The 22,687-nt window shown below is 42.7% G+C and overlaps 1 protein-coding gene across 1 annotated transcript in view; it reads right to left on the bottom strand.

Annotated features, from left to right (window-relative positions):
- The window catches only part of MYRIP (myosin VIIA and Rab interacting protein), a 1,796,584-nt gene that overhangs the window by 1,459,973 nt on the left and 313,924 nt on the right, over positions 1–22,687 (bottom strand). Inside the window, exon 2 of the mRNA XM_078663521.1 lies at positions 11,813–11,935. Coding sequence (XP_078519647.1) covers positions 11,813–11,922 — 110 coding nt within the window. The 5' untranslated portion in view covers positions 11,923–11,935. The remainder of the gene's footprint in view (positions 1–11,812; positions 11,936–22,687) is intronic.

Raw genomic sequence — 22,687 nt, 5'->3', positions numbered from 1 at the left:
CTTACACGACCTTACAATATAAGAAGTATAAACCACACGATATTTTTAGCAGGGAACTATTTAGAACTGATAGACAAAGTCGTCGGAAGACCCACAACGAGAAATGGATATGGATGGAAGATACCGATGCTCGACCAGACCCAATGCAAGGAGTATAGAATACCCATCCACCCTATCCAAAAACGCTGCTAAAAAATTTAAACATAACACCTTAAGAAAAAATCCGGATACCCTATTCGTTGACCCTTATTTCGATAGAGTTAAAGGCGCTATGATGAATGATCTGATATTCTACACTGACAAAACAGCTAAATGGCGTAATGCCTTCACGAAAACGCTGTTCACGAAAGCCATAAAAAACATACCACATGGGACTAAAATAACGACCTCACTAACTAAAAGAAGCAATACTGATCTGTACATTGAAGTAGTGTGGCTCACTGGTTAGAGGCGGCAGACCCGAGAGCAGAGGACGGCCCGGGACCAGGGTTCGATTCCCGGCGCGGCAGGTTTCTGGACCAGGGTCAGCGGACTCGATAATTCTCTCGCCTCGGTGCCCACTCTGATCAGCGATCACACTCGGCAACTCTGGGCATTAGCTTGCCTCATCTTCACTAACGGCCCCACCAGACCGCCGGGGATGCCTGGTCTCTCCCTGGAGATACCCATTAAGGGACCATCTCTCAGGGAAGCCAGGAAGGGTTTCGCAGCGGTCGAAGCGCCTTGGGACCCTACGGGTAAGTAGTGCACTATATAAATGCCTATACATACATACATACATACATTACGCTATATAAAACGGGAATAGTTCTGATACAAGCAGCTAACAGAGAACTTGATAAATTTAAGAGAACTTTCCAAACCCTGAAGGAATCCATAGAAGGTACAAGCCACCAACAACACAGGACCCCACCTGTCGTCACCCCGACTTCAACGACTCTACCACTAGTAACTCGAACAAAACGGTCGGCCAGGACAATCTAACCTCCAACTCCGGCGATGTCACCGAATCTGAAAGCGCATTACCAGAGTTTGTGATAGAAGGGACAACAAAGTCTACTAAAATTGGAAACAGAGTGAAGAATCTGGCCCTAAGCGAAGAGCAGAGGTTGCCAGTTCAAAACGTCCCCGCGATTGAAGTGACTACCTCAACTCCAAGGAAATCCCCCGATGAAGATAACCACGCCCCCCCTCAACAACCTGGGAATTGGAGACTCGAATACCTCAGTTCCTTACCCATATACTTACCCCCTACACCACTCAACCTAGGGAATAATGAACACACCCGTAATAGTGTCAGTAATGCCAACGAAATGAAGGACAAAAAAGAAGGATCGGTGGCAGTGAGAACGAACCAATCATGGAGAAAAACTAAATGTAGAACACAGACAAGCAGGGCTTCGGCACTAAAGATAACATCACGAACTCAGAATGAAGTTAAGGAGCTCCAGAAACTAGTAGGTAACTTGGTACAAGTCTCGTCGAAACTCTCACAGACAATTGAAAAAATTTGGGAGATGACGTTAGGGACACATGCTAAAGTCTCACATATCCAGAATGTCGTACTCAGGCTCAACAGACCAAACAGGACCGATCCCTTGTCAGATGAAGAAGCCCTGGCCTTACTCTGATCTTATGAACAACCAGTCCGGGGAAGAGAGGAGAGCATTAAATTAGTACCTATTGACTTCAATCGACCGTCCAGAAAGAATGACAGGAAAGCAATCCACAACAACCTACGTCATATCCAGGTAACAGCATCTGAATCTGATTATGGCAATGTCCCAAACTCACATGAACCCTTGAAATGCCTATTACTAAATTGTCGTTCGGCAACGAAACATGCATCTGACATAGCTGCTCTCATCATTAACAATGAAATCGACCTGGCCTTCCTCACTGAAACATGGCTCAGTGAATCATCTTCACCTAATATTGATCTCCTTGTTCCTCCACAATATAATATTATCAGACTAGACAGACCTAAGAAAGTGGGAGGAGGCATTGCTTGCATCCATAGGTCAGAGATTGAGGTCAGCCAATTCCAATCTGACCCCCTAGAGTCTTGTGAATACCTCGGACTTAATATAAGATCAACAAACAACCAAAGATGTAACTTGCATGCGTTCTACCACCCTCCTGGAGATAACGCAAAGTTCACAGAGCAACTCATGGAGATCATAACAGCCAACTCTAACCCGGACGCCCACAATATATTCCTAGGTGACTTTAACCTCCACTGGGAGGACGGCAATGACAAACTAGTTAAATCTCTTAAAGATTTCCTCATCGAGCTAAACCTTACACAAGCCTGCACACATCCCACTCATTCACAAGGAGGGACCTTAGACTGGATTATCTCAAGGAATAAAGAGACTTCAATTCTCACCATTGACCCGTGTGATTGGTCCGACCATCACGCCATAACTTTTGCGATACCCACAATGAAAAAAGGCAGGACCATACAACCCCGCAAGGTCAAAAAACTGGTCCGAGACACTAAAGAAGCTAATATTGAACTATTGGTTGAAAGATGTGAGAATGTCTTGAAGCCACCAAACAACCGACTGAATGTCAACGAGTTAATGGAGCACTACTTAACCTCAATAGGAAATATCGTCAATGACACCATGCCACAGACACTGAAAAGAGTATCAGAAAAACCAAAAAATCCCTGGTTCAGTGAGTCACTGAATGAGGACAGGCGCAAACTGAGAATGGTCGAAAGGAAATGGAGGCAACACCCCTCCTCTCCTGAGCTGATAGCCCTAAGGAATACCAGAAGGCAATATAACAAGAAGATAATTAAATCCAAAAAAGATTTTATAAAAGCTGAACTCGACAATGCCTCAAACAGACCTCGGAAACTCTTTGAGATTTTAAAACAACAGTCGAATAAACTAGCCAAAACAGTTCACGAGAACCCAAAAACTCCCTTAAGTTGTGAGGAATTTTCTACATTTTTCACGGAGAAAACGAAATTGCTTGAAGTGGAGCTCTCAACTGCCGCGATTAACATCTCGACCCCTACCGCACCTACAAAAGAGGCCAATGAGTCCATAGAGAGTCCCCAAACTAAAAATAAGGCTAATTGGGACACTTTTGAATGCTATGACCAAGGAAAGATCGCCAAAACGCTAAAGGAAATCAGACCGAATAACCACTATCAAGACCCTCTACCAGCAAAGTGCGTAAGAGAAATTAGCCACACCCTAGTCCCAATCTGGACTGAGATAATAAATGCCTCACTTACACAAGGGACCCTACCCGACTGCCTAAAAACTGGTCAGGTTGTGCCCATCATCAAAAAACCGACAGCGGATGCAACTGACCCGAACAACTATCGACCAGTGACCAACATACCTTTACTAGCCAAACTTATTGAGAAATGCGTACAATGCCAACTGAGTCAACACATCGCTAAGTTCTCACTACTAGATGATTGCCAATCTGGATTCAGAGCTGGGCATAGTACTGAAACTGCGATCCTGCATATCGTGGACGACACCCTACAAGCCCTAGACAGAAATCAAGCATGCCTACTGATTCTTCTAGACCTGTCTTCTGCATTTGACACGGTAAATCATGAAATGCTGACGACCAGGCTACAAGAAAGGATGGGCTTGTCGGGAAATGTGCTGAAATGGTTTAAATCTTTCCTGCAGAATAGGACTCAACGTTTCCTGGTCAATCAAGCAACCTCTTCCCCTTGTCCTACTGCCGTCGGTGTCCCACAAGGTTCAACATTATCCCCAGATCTATTCAACTTGTATGTTGAACCCCTCACGGAGATCCTTCGGGAATCACAGATACCCTATCACATGTATGCAGATGACACGCAAATATACATAAAGATCGCCTCCCTTGCTGACATTGACTGCACCCCGACCCTAGTCAATTCAGCAAAATCACTGGGAATTACCCTAGATGAGAATCTGAACATGAAAGACCACATAAACTCAATGGCCAAGAGCGCCCGCTTCCATCTGAACTATTTAAGAAAACTGAAACCGTACATCTCAAAGGCGGACCTAAAACTGGCTGTACAATCCCTAGTTATTTCAAGGATTGAATACGGTTGCACCACGTTAGCGGGTCTATCGAAAACATCCACAGCACCACTAAAAGCCTGTCTCAATGCAGCGGCAAGACTGATCACGGGATCGAGGAAATTCGATCACATATCTCCTCACCTGAAAACACTAAACTGGCTACCCTATGAGGCCAGAATCCAAATGAAGATGGCCTGTATTACCCACCGAGCAGTTCACTGCAACACGCCGAGATACCTGGCCAAGAAAATTAAGTTATCGGGAGGCAACAGACCAACTAGAAGCGTCAAAGAACTGCTACTGAGGCCAGCCTTTTTCCGGAAGAAAAAGACCTACGACCGAGCGTTCTCAGGAGCCGCCCCCAGAGTCTGGAACTCAATACCTCCGAACATCAGGAAGATTCAAAATTTGATAACATTCAAACGCGAACTGAAGAACCACATGATGAGCAAATACCTTTCATAGAGTAGCGTACAGATTATTGATGAGAACATCTACGCCAAAGAGAGAAGGCCTCAACCTAAACATCCTGAAGATCAATTATCTGCCAACCGACTGATTTCATGTTTAAACCTTGGCCACACACTTTACTACTACCTCAAATCTATGTGATCCGTCATCGATAGTCTCTCAGACAATACTATATACGCTCTACCTCATTATGTTTTATTGCCTAGGATCCTGGTTACATGGCAACACTCTTTACTCCTTAATGCTATTTACACATGTTATTTGCACTGTTATACTATATAACCATACCTCACTCACCTCCTACTACTAACTGGATAGGCGAAAGAACTCTTACTTATAATCTCCCTTACAGCTTATCCTATCGTTTTATACGTCATATATATCTGTTGTTACAACTGCCTCCATAATGTCTGTAATTTATCCCTTACAGCTTATCTCAGTGTCCTATACGTCATATATATTTGTTGTTACAATTGCCTCCATAATGTCTGTAATTTATCTTACATGTGAAGCGCTCTGATACCCACGGGTCTTGTCCGCGCTATACAAAACTCTATAAATAAATAAATAAATAAAAATAGCCAGAGGCTTGATCACATGATGTGCTGCTGAAACTGTTGAGGGTACTTATAGAGCATGTAACAAGAGGTGGAGTACAATCGTAACGTCCTACCATTTTAACCCTTTAAGAAACTGTAAACTTGTTCATACATTGTGTGTTGTATATATATATATATATATATCTCAAAACAAACTTATTTAAAAACACTTCAAAATAAAAGAAGAACTTTTGCCACTTCTATGTATATATAGGAAGGTGACAAAGACTGGGCTGTAGAAGAAAAATAAAAAAGATAAATGTTCAATTGGAATATTATATATTTTATGAGCGTTTATTTTTGGTCTAATAGCCCGCACTTGTTCAGAAATAAAAACAACCTTTAATTTATTTTTATTTTCAAGGTTTTATATAAGATTTATGCTGTTTTATTGTTTTGGTTATTTCCTTTGAGAGTAGATAAAAATGAAAAAACTGCTAAATACGAAGGCTATAAAGGAATTCCTTACTTTTTCTTTTTAACTATATGCTTTTCATGTATGCAAACATGAGATGTTGCCATTTTGTGGTTCACATAATGCTAAAGGATATTCTTAAAGTAGTTTTAGGCGGAAATGAGCTTGCTTAAAATTGCAACAAGTGATTATTAAACATCTTTTTACCGAAAAATAAAATAAAATAAACACGATTACATTAATCGAAATTGCGCTATCCGAGGTGAATTTTAGTCTGAGGACCAAAGAGATATGGCAAAAAGAAACAAGCTTCCTACTTTTCCCCTTGGGTGTTGCAGTACATGTCATCCATCTTCCTTTGCATGTGGTAGCTGTTAGTAAAGTAAATAAAATGTGGCACTCTGGATGTTCTTAATGTCAACTTCTATATCGAACGCTGAGCAGGGGAAATGGGCACGACAAAATACATCACCCCACCCATTTGCTCCATAAGTGTTGCAGAACAAGTGGTGTTTCATATATGTTGCATGGTATAGAAACAATGCCGTGAAGTTTTAAAACTTTTTAAAATAAAATGGCAAAGCACTGCCTTTATAATAATCAAAAGTAAAATATGTAACAGGCATTACATTTGCAAACTGTAGATACAAAAGAGATTTTACATTACTTAATGACCCACCGTCTCGGTTCGTTAACATGTATGTACATGTGGTTAACCTTGTATGTGGTGATGTACAGAGGCTGGGTAGTGCCCCTTCCTCTGACATGATCAACAATATCACATCATCACACATAAATAATCAACATAAAAATACATACAATCATATTTAAGTTATTCAATACAATATAATGAAATCACAATCAGCCAAACACAAAAATAAAAGACCAGTTTACTTTGGCACCAAAACAAGTTTTTTTCTCCCAAAAAAGCCCTATTTTTTGGCAAACACCCCTGCCAGTTGTTGGTCTTATTCATTGATGCAATGACCAAACCTTAAAAGCAGCAACAATGAAGTAGGGTGGGAAGCACAATGTAGACTAGAATCGGCAGTGTCACAAGGCGTTACTACAACAATATGCAGTCTGCAGTTCCAGTTAAGGAGACATATAAATTTATAACTGATTGTAGTCAACCCCCTCCCACATATCGCACTAATTTAATATAAACCAAAAAGATATTTGTCACGTTCTGTTAAGAAGTTAAATAACAACCCATCACTCAATATACAGTGAAGGAACATATCTGGTTTCATAATCTCATCCCTTTCTCCACTGTTATGATAACCTCAGAAAACCCCCCAGTAAACATCAACAATAGAATGAATTTATAATGGGGTAAACTGAGGATGACATAGATTTCCCATGACTAGTAACGACATACATCAAGCTTATAGTATACATAAAAATAAGGTATGCCAAGGGATTAGACACTATAAAAACCAAGAGAAACTGGTGCTAGCTTCATTAGGTTCTCTCAGAAAGGAAGATTGAACAGATACAATGTAAACAATTGGGTGAATAAACTAGTGTATTCCCAGTCCCTGGGTCCCTTAGACACTAACTTATATTTGTTAAAGGCACCTAATCCATATGGACATCGGGTACTCTACCTGAGAGGAGCATTACAAGCAATTGGTGGAGTGAACCGATGTGATCACTGACCATGTGCCATTTTGTCACTTTCTTATATACTCTTTGCGCACCTAATCCATAGGGCCATCAGGTATTTGGTCAACCAAAACCCACTACTTTACTTATTATTATTATTACTGAACATTAGTAACGCACACAGCTACCCTTGGGCATCCCAGTGCTAGCAACTGAGCAGAAAAAACATTGAATTTATGGAGCTATTTGTTGGAATAGCCAGATTTTTAAGAGTTTATGAAATGGGAGGACATAGGGTTCAAAGCAGAGGTGTAAGGGTAAAGTGTTCCAGAGCTTCGTCACATTATAGGCAAAAGATCTTACTCAGCTTCTTGTTCTGCTTGGGGCGATAGGGGATAATGAGGGGTTTACTAATAGCCGGGCCCATTGCCCACATAGTCTTATGGGCGGTGCACAGGGCCTTAAAATGTACTCTTTCAAGGATTGGTAGCCAGTGTAGAGTTTTTAAGGCTGGCTTAGTTTTCTGGGTTTTTGGAATTCCAAGTAGCATCCTGGCAGCACAGTTCTGAGCAACCTGGAGTTTCCTTAGTGTTGCCTTGGGAACACCCATGTAGAGGGAATTGCTATAGTCCAAACGTGAAATAGACAGGGATCAGAGGAGTACTCAATGGCAGAATCAACAAGGATATTAAAAACCTTTGCTTGACTGTCGCCAGGCTATGTGTGTTCGTACAGCTCCATAGTTTTACCCCATGCAACATCATACCCAGCACCTTGGTATTATAAATCTCAAGGGCAGGGGCCACTCTTCTTCATGTTGTCCTTCTATGGATCTTAGCTGTGCTGGAAGTCTGCTGGATAAGTGATACATGAGTCTTTTTCGATAAGCGGGCCCAACTCAGATTTGTGATGAGTCTTATGCCTAGATAGTCGTAGTTGACCACCAATTCTATAGGTGTTTCACCCCCTAACATGTGTCTCTTGTAAAAGATCACTTTTCAATTGTAAAAAAAACATGCAATTTGTCTTGGAGCTACTGTGCTCCAGTACCCTCTCATCACAAAAGGAAATGAAAGTATTTAATAACTGCTGGAGTCCCTCGGGGGCACCAGAGAAGAGCCTCCTCCCCTAAAGTTTTGGCACATCACACCCATGCCTGTTCAGATAATCTATCACCCTGTTAATGTATAATGAGAACAGGGTGGGGACGAGAACGGATCCCTGCCTAACACCTTGGTTTAGCCGTATGGGTTCAGTCAGTTGCCCATCTTCCCCTATTTCACCTGAGCAAGGTTGTCTGCATGTAATCTCACCAAGATGTTCAATAGGGGTCCCATCGCATCCAACACCCTCCAGAGTTTGCCACTGGGGACCAGATCGAAGGCAGTTACATAAGTCAATGAAGGCAACACAGAGGTTGACCCATTGATAATTAACTCCTTCCAAAATATGCAAATAAAGTGAAAGACCCGGTCAATAGTACTCATGTTGACTGTAATGCCCACCTACAAATGTGACAAGATCTCCTCTTCAGTAATCCAGTCCTGGAGGTGAACCAGTACTTGTTTACAAAAAATGTTTTGCAAGGAGTCGATCAAGCTGATGGGCATGTAATTCCTGGGATTTGTCCGATCCTCCTTCTTATACATTGGGGTGATCTCCACTAATTTCCAGGATGCAGGGATATCCATTCCAGACAAAGTATTTGACAGTAAATTTATATAAGGGCCCCACACTTCTCGGTTCACCTTACATAAATCATTAATGCCCTGGATCTGGACCCAAAGCTACAGCAGTAATACATGAAATTATTGCACCTACGGTTTTATTTAGGGAGAACATGAGGGTGCTAGGATTATCTCTTTCACCCTCGACTAAGGGGACTATGGGGTACATGCATCATTGAAAATTGCATTCGCAAATGGAGCGAACTGCAAAAATCGGCCATTTGCAAATGCAATTTGAACTTTTGGGATGCATCATAATTTTTTTACTTTTTGCAATTTAAGAAATCGCCAATTGAAATTTCTTAAATTGCGATTGCATTTATGGAATCTCAAATTGAGATTACTTAAATGCAATGCATCAAACTTAAAAAATTAGCGATTTCGCTAATAAGGGGAGCAAATTACCATGAAGTTGACCTTCATGGTAATTTGCGAAAACGTAGGAAAAATGCACTAAAGTGCATTTTTCAACGACACACACATGCCCTTGGGGCATGTGTGTGTGCAAGATGTACTTATAGGCAGGTTTCAGGGGTGCAACAGGGTGTCCTTTTGAAACCCTGGCACCCTTGAAATTGCATTCTCAATTTGCGATTCTCTAATTGAGAATCGCAAATTGAGAATGTCTTCCCATTCATTCCTATAGGCCTCTAGGCCCATAGGAATGAATGGGGAGGTATTCCTTAATTGCGATTCTCAATTAGAGAATCGCAATTAAGGAATTTTAAGAAATCGCAATTTTTTTAGCGATTTCTTCATGCATAGCCTTTTGCAATTCCTTATTAGCGAATCCTTATTTTTTGCTAATAAGGAATCGCTAATGGCATTGTTGATGCATGTGGGCCTATATTCCTGCCCTGTAATATTCCTACGTGTGTACATCTGCTAAAGTGGGCTACCTACTCCTGGGGTTGAACACAAAATTCTAGGGTGGATTTAGGACCATTTATACAAACCGCAGCTGTCCTCCAAAAGGACTTGTTCTCTTTGGATGGTAACACTTCATGGAGGTACTTTCACAGGAAACTTTCACAGTCCCCTTTTGCTTGAGCCAGTACCATTTTGTATCAGGTCCAAATCCTTACAAGATCTAAGCTAAAATTCCACTTTGCTGCGATTAAAAGCTCACTTTTTAGCGACCCTACATGCATGGTTGTACCATGCCGCAGGCTTAAGGGGTTTCCTATCCACTCATTTTGCTTGACCTAATCGGTCCCTTATCTGAAAGAGTACTGCTTCATAACTTAATCTCATTTTCTCATTCCTAAACTCTTGGGGAAGTGGGAGTAAATGTTTAACCTCCTTCTCCACCTTGTTCACAACTAACTCTGGTTGAGGGATTATTTTCCATCCATTTCCACTGAATAGTCCTCTGATTATTTGTTTGGGATAGGACTCTCAAATCTGTACTACCCAGGAGTGCTAGTTTTGCAACTGAAATAACTAGTACTGTCAAGCTTAAAGCGGGGTTGTCACTGTCCGATCTATCCACCACTGCCATACCAGGTACAGCAGGCTAGAGCTTTAAATCAACAAGAAAATAGTCAATTATACTAAGGTGACCTTTCCTATTATAAGTCAGTTTTCCTATTTGATCTGAGGGAGTCTAGACATTAGTCGCTCTAGGTTCAAACTTTTACATTAATGCTAGCATGTGGGCTGCTTTAGGAGTCCATCTCACATTCAGCAAATCAATTTGTGGGATATTCCATTGCCTGTCCCAATCCGCAGTCATATCAGGTGGTGTAGCTACTAATGGTTTAAATGTGGTGTTAAAGTCCCCTATCGCCAATAATAAGGTATTTCCCTATGTGCTCAAAAAGAGTGTGCTCTAGCACATATAATACCTCTGCATTATTTGCTCTTACTCTATTATATACATAAAAAATCTGTTCAGATTGAAGCACCAAACTAACTGCCACAATGTCGATAGAAACGATTTTGATTTGGCACTGGAGCCTAGTTTTTACCCAAATTGCTAATCCCACTCGAGGACCTTCCCATCCCCGTCTGGAGTGTGTTTAAAGAAAAAGATGTAAACCCACTACTATGGAAGGGAGAGGGGCACCATGTCTCCTGAAAGATTAATATGTCATGAGAATTAATAAATTGACCTCATTCTATCTCCGATAGCAACTTGGTTACACCTTCTACATTCCATGACACAATATTTGATCTGTGACTGCTTAACAAGGATAAGGTTATGAGAGACTTTGAGATGCATACCTCCATTATTAGATGTCTCCACAATTATATTGCAGGTGTAAAGTAGGTAAGATGACCTCTGAAAACCCTGGGGCATGGTTGCACTGCCTCAATCCCATTCTCCTTGGCACACATGAAGGGGCACACATTTTCATTCTCTAAATCCTCTACCAAAAGTCTTTTGTGAATGGGAGAACATGATGTAGAATATTCAATGGGTGATGACGTGTGTACACCTCTTCTAGAAGGAACAGGCACCCTGGTAAATGTCCTATAATGAAAAATGTACAGGGTCACTGAGCAAATGCGAGTTGAACGTATGCAAATGATGAAATTATCATGTGTGGTTGCACTTGGTGAGGAGATCTGTAATACCAAACTGCTTCGGCCAAATTTAAAGTGGCCGCTTTTAATAACCTGCACAAAATAGGGCCCCTGGTCTCAAGTACAAGTCATGTCTATTCTTCTATGGTCAGGTGCTTTGCAATTCAGGCTAAAATATGTTGATGATATGGTGTGGCAATACCATGGTCTCTGTGGTCTCCAAAACAAAGAAAACTAGTATGTCTCACTGTCAAACTAGCGAAAAACCAATTACTTTCATTCCAGGTGCCAGAGAGATCTCTACCATAAAACAATATGTTAAACCATCTGCACAGTTTTTCCAATCCACAGTCTTTGTGAATTTTCAGTAAAGTACTTGACATGCACAAAAGCATCAAAAGGCCACTTTACCTTAATCTTTCCTCCTCTTTTTTGCGTAGGCTGAAATCTCTCTGGACTACTTGAAGAACATGCTCGGCCTCATCTTCAGTCAAACCAGACAGATCAAGTTTCCTCCCCATGTCTCCAGGTCACCTGCAAGCAATATGAATGGGATATGTTTAGAATAAACCCTAACATGTTATGACATGCACAAGTCTTTAAAGCCACATTGCATGAATAAAAACAAGCATTTGCAATGCAATAGGTCTCGCATTACTGGTAGTTTTTGGTATTGGCATTACAAATAATAATACAACGCCAATAGATCATACTTTCAGTAATGAAAGACCTAGTTCATTGCAAATGCTTGCGTTGTGAGCAAGGAACCAGCATTGTATGTCTCAGTGCAGTACAGCAAGCTGCTCTTCGAAGTCCCTAGAGAACAAGGCACCACCACCGCATGTATAGGTGCAGTACCTCAAGCTGCTCCTTGAGGTCCCTAGAGAGCAAGGCACCAGCACTGCATGTCCTGGTGCAGTGCCGCAAGCTGCTCCTAGAGGTCCCTAGTGAGCAAGATACCAGCACTGCATGTCTACAAATTTAGAGTCATTGCCATTATAAATGGCAATGTTTTTTTACCTAGCCATGTTGCAAGGTGCAGTACCCTATGTGGCCAAAAGGGGACCTCCTTTGGTTACATATAATAATAATAATAATAATAATAATAATAATAATAATAATAATAATAAAAGCATATGTAGAGCGCAACAGCTACCTCAAGGAGAGGTGTCCCGGCGCTTCGCGGTCAACAGCAGGTGAGGGAGGTCCAACTGAGGTACTAGCATTGGCTGAAGAGCCAAGTCTTCAAGGTCTTTCTGAATTCATGTTCGGACTTGATCAGGTGCATATGGGAAGGCAGGGTGTTCCAGAGTCTGGCCATCCCCTCAGTGAAGGACCTGCCTCCCATACGGGACTTAGCAAAATGAGGTACACAGAGCAGGTGCTGGGAGTTAGATCTTGTGTTACAGCAAACAAATGTCCATCAATTGTGTGTCTTTTGGGAGTTAGATCTCAGCGTGCGTTCTTGTTGGTATAGGCAGAGCCTGCGCTTAAGATGGACCGGGCTACCATATTGCAAAGCCTGAAAGGCCAGAGTCGGGGACTTAAACTGTATCCTTTTAGCTACAGGTTGCCAATGAAGTTGTCAGATGTGCGGAGAGATGTGGTGACTAAGCATGAGCGCAAAATCCGCTACGCTCGCGGATTTTGCGAATTTTCGGCAACTCCGCGATCCGCGAACTCTCGCGAATTTACCGAAAATTCGCAATCCGCGAGCGGCGGATTCCGGGGGCAAAAGTTCAACCATTCCTGGCCTGTTGTAACTAATTTACGATGGCGCCGGCAAGCTGCCAGCGCCATCCTAAGATAGTTACTAAATTAGCTTCAACAGGAAGCTCTAATAGATAAGATAAAGCAGGTCATCGAGCGCCTGCTTTATTTAATCTATTAGAGCTTCCTGTTGAAGCTAATTTAGTAACTATTTTAGGATGGCGCTGGCAGCTTGCCGGCGCCATCGTAAATTAGTTACAACAGGCCAGGAATGGAATAATACCGATTAAGCATGTGCCCTAGTTGAAGCTTAAATTCAGTGACTCATTCATCTGCCCAAAACCAATCGTGAGCGTTGTCAAGGCTGGGCAGATGTGCCTTCTTCCTAAATATACCATCGAAAATTAGGTGTGATGCTGGGCAGAGGCCTTTGCATTCTTGACTTTCACGAGCGCAATCCTCGTGCTGTTCCTGTGGCCAGGAGCTTCTGTATCTTTATCTGCTGCTCTGATCGGTCCCTGACCTTTTATACACACAAGAGGCATGTGCACTCGCATGGAAGCGCCGTCCGTTTGGCCCCGCCCACACACTCGCGGTGTGCACCGTCTTCCCGCCATTTACCCACTATGATGGGCAGCTCACTCAAGGGACCCCTGCGCCCTTCGGCGCAACACACACCTGGTCGCTGTAGACAACTCTCTGGCACTTTAGGCAGCTGTAGTGTAGTAAAAGCACTATACATCTACCCAGAGGCCTTTGCATCTTTCATCTGCTGCTCTGATCGGTCTCTGACCTTTTATACACACAAGAGGCATGTGCACTCGCATGGAAGCCCCGCCCCAAATCCGCGGGTACGCAAATCCGCAAAATCCGCGGATTTTGCGGATCCACGATCCGTGAATACGCAAATCCGCGAATCGTGGATCCGCAAAATCCGCCCATGCTTAGTGGTGACAGAACAGGACTTGACAAATTAATCTCGCTGCCACACTCTCCACCATCTGTAATCTATTAATCAGATAGGCAGGCAGCCCAAGGTAAAGGCAGTTTGCGAAGTCCAGCTAAGATTTCACAGTAGCGTTGAGTATGATCCTGTGACAATCCTCCGGGCAATAGATGCAAGAATTTCCTCAAACTTCCCAAAGCATGAGGATGATATATTACAGACTTGGGCCAAGAAAGAGAGGTCTGTCTCCCATTTGACACCCAGTTTTTTCACTGTGTTTGCTGGTAAAGGTGGCGATCCCATTTCTACTGGCCACCAAAGTCCGGTCGGGGAGGAGATGTCTGGCCAAAGAACAAGACCTCTGTCTTGTCCGCTTTACGTTATATGCTGTTATTATTCATCCAGCGTGAAATGTCCTTCAAACACCCCCTAAATATAGAAAACCAATCAGCAGAGTGATCCTTAAAAGAGAACACCAGCTGGTTGTCATCCGCATAGGAGACTACCTTCACTTCCCAAGAAGCAATGAGAGAGAAGAATGGCACCATATAGCTGTTGAAGAGCAATGGGCTCAGGGCCGAGGCCTGAGGCACTCCACAACGGCTTAGGTTCCGATTGATGGGGTTGGAGAAAGACCCTTCAAGAGCAGTCTTTACATGTGGTACTGCACCCTGCAGAAGATATGGTTAATCCACCTACCCATAATGTATTGCATGCAAGACAGTATTAAGAGTACATTCAAATAACTATGTCCATATATACAATTAGTAGCTTTGAAATGTGACAAAAGAATTATTACATTAATTTTGAATTAGGTTGTACTCTGTGTGGAGCTCATGAAGGTAAATTTATAGACGGTCTCATATAAATGTGATATGTTCTAGTGAGTGAACTAACCACAGCCAGCCTAGCTTAGGACCCAGTGTGCATCCTGCTGGAGCCTTTTAAGAAAATAGTGTCTTTGAGGCTGTAACTAAAACCTAGGGAGTAACAACACATGTAACAGGGGTTGTCCTCGTGTTAAGTAAGTAAGTAGTTTTTATTATTAAAATCTTTGCACACACATAACAAGAAAAGATTTCTTGTTCACAGTTAAAATAAAATAAAAACAATGTTAAAAACAATCGATAAACATATTTGCGGTTATACAATTGGCCATTATGGTTGTTGGTGAGTATAAAGTGCTTGTGCATCTGAAAAAGCTGACTGACAATAGTTTCCTTGAGTTGAACAACCGTCCTAATGCAGCATAATAAAGTGCATTATTTTGAGCATATAGTCATTGTCAATTTAAAGTGCTGGTGCGGCTGTAAGGTGCTGTTACTTGCTTTTTGCAACTCAATTTAAGGGGTGCCTGGTGCTGCTATATTTTGGACCTGGAGGCTGCATGAAACACATTTTTGAGTCTCCTGGTTAAAGTCTCCCAAAACTTTTTTAGCCGGCAGTTTAGCTGTACCTTGGCTGGATTGGAGCACAGCTTTACAGCCTGCCTGCAGGTCCGCTTACTGTGATGTCTGAAAAAGGGTTGTAACAAGGTGCATCTTATGTCCTTTAGGTGAGGGCAATTACAGATGATGTGAATAATGTCCTCCGTCCCACTTCCACATAGGGGACAGGGCTGCGGACCTTCTCTCCTTTCCCTTGGGGGTGATGGGGGTTGATTGGAATAGCCCCTAGTCGTAGCTTTAAAAAAAAATCCTTTGTCCTTATTTTGACTCCTGTACTCAAGTAAGATTGTGGTTTGAGTATTTCATAGTCACTGAGCACTATCCAGCCGTGTGCCTTTTTAGCAAGCGTTGCATTGTCTTCTAAGAGTTCCTTCCTTTAAAGTTCACACAGAAACGGACCACTTTGCGTTTCTTTGCAATCGGCTGTGAAGGTCATCTAATGGTGTCTCACAGAGAGAAACTGGGAATGAGACACCATTAGATGACCTTCACAGCCGATGGCAAAGTGCCGCGATGTTGTCTGTTTCCGTGCAAACTTTAAAGGAAGCAACTCTTTTTTACCAATTTGTGAAATTGGCAGTGGTGCGGTGCTGTTCAAGCTATATGTTGAAGAACTGAGAGCTGACAGTAATCATTAAAGAAAACATCGCCCGCATGGCGAAAATTGTCAAACCAAAGTACAACTAGGTTTCCATTGAATTGACAGCAAGCATTCTTATACCCTTTGTAAAAGCACCAACCGTCTGGTGCAAATCGTGCCTTCCACATTTTAACCTGCCTCTTCTCGCCTGCAATGTGCAAATTTATTTCTCTATTCGATCGGATAAACCAGTCTACGCCCTGAAGAGAATCCCACAAACCACCTTGGGAATCGAAACGCGTTGGCATTACACAACACGGGGACTTTCCCTTTTAATTAAGTTTTCCCCAGTAGAAATGTTATTTGAATTGTCTCACTACTGGGCCTAATGTTTCTCCTTTCCCCGTGGGTAGCAGCTCCTTGAATTTCTTACACAATGTGGATGCTAAAGGTTGTCCTAGTATCTGCTCCATTTGTGAACTAAGACTGGTGTTATAATGTTTAGATAAATGTATCATGCTTCATGTATTGTTTGTTACATCATATTGTTTCATCTTTGTTTTATTTGTTGCCTTCATATGTATAATTTGTTCCTGATTGAAACTTATCTGCACTTACCTGACCCATGATTAAATGGGGAGTAAAGTGCACAGAATGAAGTAGCAAATAAATGCTTATAGTCTATATCAATGGAATTGATGGCCTGTGGTCTGTTAAATTGTTTAGCGGCATTTGAATGTGACAGCTAGGACAATCCCCCCCCTTTCTCTTAGATCATAGCCTGAATACTGCATGTCTCAAAGAGACAGGGCAAGCGCTACCTTGGCGAGACCTAAAGATGACAACATTCAGTGGAAGTACTCAGTGTAAAATAGCAATTTGCTAAATTGTTGTGATTTGTGTTTTTACCTCATGTTTAGGTTAATGACTTTAGCACACTGTAAGTGACTGGTAAACCTAAGAGAGAATCCTAATATTTAAGTATTCCCAGACAGCACAGCTTTTGCCATACTTTATGTAGTCAACAGGAAAAGAGCTACAGAAGCACTATTGAGAGATGGACTTTGACACCCTCCACATGCAAATTAGCTTAAGTACAGAATTTGATTGGGTGAAAGTTCTGTGCTTCCACATAGGGAGTCCTTGTGTTCCCTCTTATTGGCTGTTGAAGGGTTTCCCCATACCCAATAAGGTTACCTCGCTGCAACGTAAAGATGCAATGGCTTGTAAAGGGAAATTTCTCATTATAATGCTGTTCCTGAGACAGATTTCTTTCCATGGCGTGGCGTTAGCCAACAGCAGTATGTCCAGCTGAATTATTATCTATGGAAAGAGTTCGCAAAACAGCGCCAGCAGAAGCCACATTGCACAATGACACACACCAGTCATGACTAGTGAGTTAATTTTTTTATTTGAGAACACACACATATATATCCCTACTGCCTACAATCACGAATAAGGTTAATTTGATCACATATAGTTTTGCATGTGTGAGATAGCCGTGCCACCACTCCATCAGACCTGCAGAATATGTCCTGTGAATATATTGCATTTTGTGATTTTGGTTCACAAGAAATGTGTGGAGAAAAAGGAGGAATAGGGAGGTTCTGATAAGTAACAGAGTTAGCAGGAGGATTGCCCACACGTTTCAGTAGTCCACCCAGCCTAAAAGCTACTGTTTACGGCAGTGGGATCCGCGGGGTCTCAGGCCCTTCCTGGCTGTCGGGTACTGTGTCAGGTAGGCACTGATTGTTCAAACATCCCTTTTATATACACAACAGCAGAGGACGGCAGGTATCTCAGAACATTACTATTTCTCCCAAACTGCGCAGAAGATAGTCTGCACCTTGAAAATGCAAACAGCACCAAGAGGTTAAATATTGGCAAACTGTGCCCTAAACAGAGTTGAACAGAACATTTCCACCTTCTCTTCTTACATCTTTATTTACAATCTGGTCATATTTCTTTCTTCATTTCTTTCTAAAAACCTCTCATTTGATTCTCTTTCAATTATTTTCTTTTCTCCCTACGTCTCCGGTCTTCTGCTAGTTAAACATATTTCACTGTCATTCTTTAGACTAGTCATCAGATGACTATGTGTCACTTGAACACAATCCTCCTTACATCTAACTATTGCTATGCACAATACTCCACTGCTCCCCATGTAAGTCTGTGCTATAGAAATACCAATACACACTACACTCTTGGTCTTGCATGTTACAGACATTTGTAAAGTGTTGTTTTTTAAGTTCTCCTGATTCAATTAACGTGCTTAAGAACTAGAAGGGGTGTGGCTATTATCAGTGCAGTAAGTACAGTGGCACTAAAAGTGGCCACTTGACTCAATGTAATCAATCATATGCACTATTTCCAGTACTAGGTTGTCATGTGACAACCTAATGTGTTCTGGGTTTTGTAGCTTTGGTTTGCTTCCACTGAACTCACTAATCTAATATGGGAGCGGTACCGCCCCGCTTCTGCACCGCCAAACCTGTGGTTGAACTTCCCACCAGAGTTTTCTCATGTCTGGTGAGCAGTTCTTTGGCATTCCCATGGCAGCTCATTTGAAAAAGGCGCCACAATGGGATAATAAAAGGCAGTCCCTGCAGGGCATGGACTATTAAGTCCATGCCCTGCAGGGACTGAGGGTGCATGCAGATCGGATAGCACAACATGTGCCCCCCTGCCTGCACCCTATGATGCAGAGGCACAAGGGGGCCCTGTACGGCTAGCCCCCTTTCTTTCGTGACTGCCACGCTTTTCAGGGTGATTGCACCGCCTTGAAAAGTGTGGTGTGGGGAAACTCGTAATATGCTTGGCGGGGCTGCTGCATATTGTGGCCTCAAGACTGCGGCGTCACCCACAGGTGGTTGCGCCGGTCCCAAGGAGGCCCTACCATACTGGTCTTAATAAGCCAGAAGGAAGACCGCCACCCTTGAACCCCCACAATTAAGGTGGTCCTTGGACCGTCAGGCTCAGAATAAGGCCTCAAGACTGGAAACAATGTCTGTGATGGCATGGTGTGAGATGGCTTCCCTGAGCCCATGGCACCTCAATTATGACATAAGCCATTTTTAGGTCTCGGCCTGCGTAGGCTGCGCTTGCGCAGTTTCGTTCCAAGATTTTATGTCTTAGAGAGTGGGGCTTGAACCCTCCCCTCTTCTCCATTGGCTGGCTTCCTAAACGGAGGCCAGCCATTGGAGAAGAGGCCCAAGTGATGTATTTCTTTGTATCTAAGCCCCGTCCTTTTGCGATTGGGGGGTGTATTTTTTTACATTCTTTCTCGGCTATAAAAAACAGTCAATAACACGCCCCCCAGTCTGAAAATGAGGGGACTGAGATAGAAAGAAGAACCATTTGTCTGTAAGCCCGTCTTCTTCAGACTGGGGGACGTGTTTTTGACTGTTGTTTACAGCCGAGAAAGAAAGTAAAAAAACACGCCCCCCAATCGCAAAAGGACAGGGCTTAGATACAAATGGCAGTGCTTGTCCATACAGCAGAGACCCAAACGAGTTGCAAAAATCCTCCCTAGTTTATCCTAAAACCAAGAGAAACAAATTCGACAGGTTCAACAATGACACTAGGAAAGCTTGTTGCTGCAGATTAGAGATGTCCTAGTAATGGAACAGTTTGGGTGTAGGTTTCAGAGCAGAAATGGCAGAAGCAAAAGCGGATTGAGGTGCGTTGGAAGAGCAGAGTTCAGGTGTCAGGCAGAGTAACAAAGGATGCTGGAATTTATGTGTGTTACATCGGCACCGCTGTGCTCCGATTGCGGGGCAGGAAGAGATGCCAATAGACCGGCTTCGGCTGAAGAGTCACGGGTTTTAGGAGAGGATGTGGAACAACGGCTAGAGCGGTCGACCATGAAGCTCAGGAACAGGGTTCGAGTCTGGTGGGAGGCTGAAGCATCTTGTAATTCTGGGCAAATCGTTTCATCTTTCCGTGCCTAACAAAATGGCTTAATTTTAGCAGTCTCCCGCCTGAAATAGACCCTGTTTCGATAGAAGTCAATGGGAAAAATATATTTCCCCCGATTACTTTTCACCACCTCCCACCTTTCTGTTCTTAAATGCTGGCATATATGGGAATAGCAAGGGTTGTGTAAAACCTAATCGAGGTGTCTTGGCAGAGCTATGAGAAGAACACAACTGTTTACAGTCTTCTAAGCCACCATCTGATAACATGGGGAAAATGAACCATACAAATAAGAAATGATAATCTGCAACAGACACCCCGGATTTGAACGAACCCGTCCTTGATGTCTCCAGACCACTGGCACGAGACAACCCGTGCTGTGAAAGCGTATCTCTCAGAAGCTCTTTTAATGAGGCCTTCAAGTTTCCAGTGGTCAGTGCGCAGTGGAATGAGTTACTCTCCGAAAAATCCCCGGGGTGTACTAAGTTTTATGACCTATGTGTGTGTGTGTGTGGCTCTGTGTGTGTGTGTCTCTGTGTGTGTGGCTCTCTGTGTGTGTTTGTGTGCAAATGCAATAGGTCTCGCATTTGCGAGAGATCAAGCTATTGGCATTGTAAATGACAATGCACTTTATTTATCTGTTTTCGAAACCAAGACATGAAAAAAAATGTTTGTCATTTACAATGCCAATAGCTCTAACTTTTGCAAAGGCGAGACCGTTGCATTGTAAATGCTTGTTTCCTCATCTTTCTAGAGAATGTATTATTTTCCTTATTTCTATCACCTGTTACCATCCTTTTCCTTCCCGAAACACTTCTCTCACTCTCAACAGTTTTGAAAACATTTTATGCAATATATTTATACATTCCTGCAATTTGATTTTTATCTCCCTTATACCTCTTTTCCAACTCTTATAGTCTATTACTTGATGCAGTCTTTTCTCATACATCATCTTTCTCCATCTCTCCCGCATGATCCTCTCAGCTTTTACTTACTATTATCTAGTTCTATTTCCTGCATACCCTCTTCACTCAGTCACAATCCTCTTTCCCAACCTGTCTCTTTATTTCATTATCATCCTTCCACTATCACCTTCCATCTACTTTTCTACACATCCTTTCTTCCAGGGACGTGTTGTTGGAACGCATTTTACGTACCGACTTGAGAATAATTATCTACTGTGGAGAAATAGTGCTCCTAGTGATAGTGTTAGACATAGGATTTGTATTATGCAACTTATTTTTTTGGTAAACCCATTACTTTGAACCATTCATACTCACTTTAGTCATTCCTGGTTAAGGGACTTCACTTGCCTAAATGGGGACTCCAATAAAATCAATACCTTAAGAAAAAATAATGCTCAACCCACATTTGCCGGTACACCACACACATAAAGGTTCCATAAAAAGAAGACAACCTTTAGCATCATCAAGCCCCCTGACAGCCCGAATCAGTAAAAAAAATGGGAGGAAGGGAAGAAGGGAGGTGATAATGACTGGAATCGGGAAACATGAACTCGGAGTAATGGAGCGACCAGTAAGCAATGTAAACATTACCTCTTTGTCCAATTCCAATCCAAGTGGAGTAACACCAACGCAAACAAAACTGAGACAGCCGGCCAGTGCACTCACAACCAGCCATCCCAGAAGCTCCGTCCTGAATGCACTAAAGCACAGTATGAATGACAGGTTTTTTTTCTTTTCTGAGTCTTATATAGCACGAACTTGACCCAAAGGTATCAGAGCGCTTTACAAGAGCACCAGTTACGTTACACAAGGACACATTCATTTTTGTTAGGCACAGGGAGATTAAGTGATTTGCCCAGAATCACAGGATGTTGAGCTTCATTGCTGAGACTCAAACCTGGTTCCCCAGATTTGAGATTGATCGCATTAGCCCATTAGGCCACACCCTCACATAATGTATACTGACAACCAAAGTAAAGGAAAACAAGGCCAACCTCATCGCCTTTTATCCTGAAGTGAAAACTGGAAGATGCTGTGAAGGCACCACCAAAAGCAGCCCAGCAACACCCACCAAAAGCAGCCCAGGAACCTCCAGCACAGAAGTACACTGTGCCCCCTACCCAGAAAGCAGGCAAGCAGAATCCCAAAAAACTGAAACAAAACTGACAAACCCAGCATCTGTAACAGGCAGTAGTCCAACATGAGTAGTACAGCAGTGCAAAAAGAGGAAACATCAGATGGGACACAGAGACCATTGCAAAAAGAAACAATGACAATCAGGTACAAAGACCATGGATGCCGATAACCAGCACTGTTGAAAATCTGGCACCAACCAGCCAATAATCCTCTGTAAGAGTCAACCCTTAGATGCAAGACGGCACGGACCCCCCACAAGTGACATAAGGGCCAGTATCCGAGCAAAATATCTTGTGAAATGACTTGTATACATAGCAGTACAACATGCAACCAACACAACATACAAACAGTAGCCCATACCCCAGAGCCCACCACTCTGACCACTAGACACAGAAGAAAGACTGGGTGCAGGGACTACCATGGTTCAGCATCTGTACATAGAAGAACAAAGAACCCAGGAGAAATGCACATGCTGGCACAGTGGAAAAGGAACAAGAAACAAAAGCAACATCGCTGGACACCCACAATCCGTGCACAATGACTAAAAGTACAACTGTCAGAACAAGCTAGTCTATCCTGCACAAC

Source organism: Lissotriton helveticus, chromosome 10 (genome assembly GCF_964261635.1).
Source record: "Lissotriton helveticus chromosome 10, aLisHel1.1, whole genome shotgun sequence".
Lineage (NCBI taxonomy): Eukaryota > Metazoa > Chordata > Amphibia > Caudata > Salamandridae > Lissotriton > Lissotriton helveticus.
The sequence above is the reverse complement of the archived record's forward strand: the minus strand, read 5'-3'. Positions and strand labels throughout refer to the sequence as shown.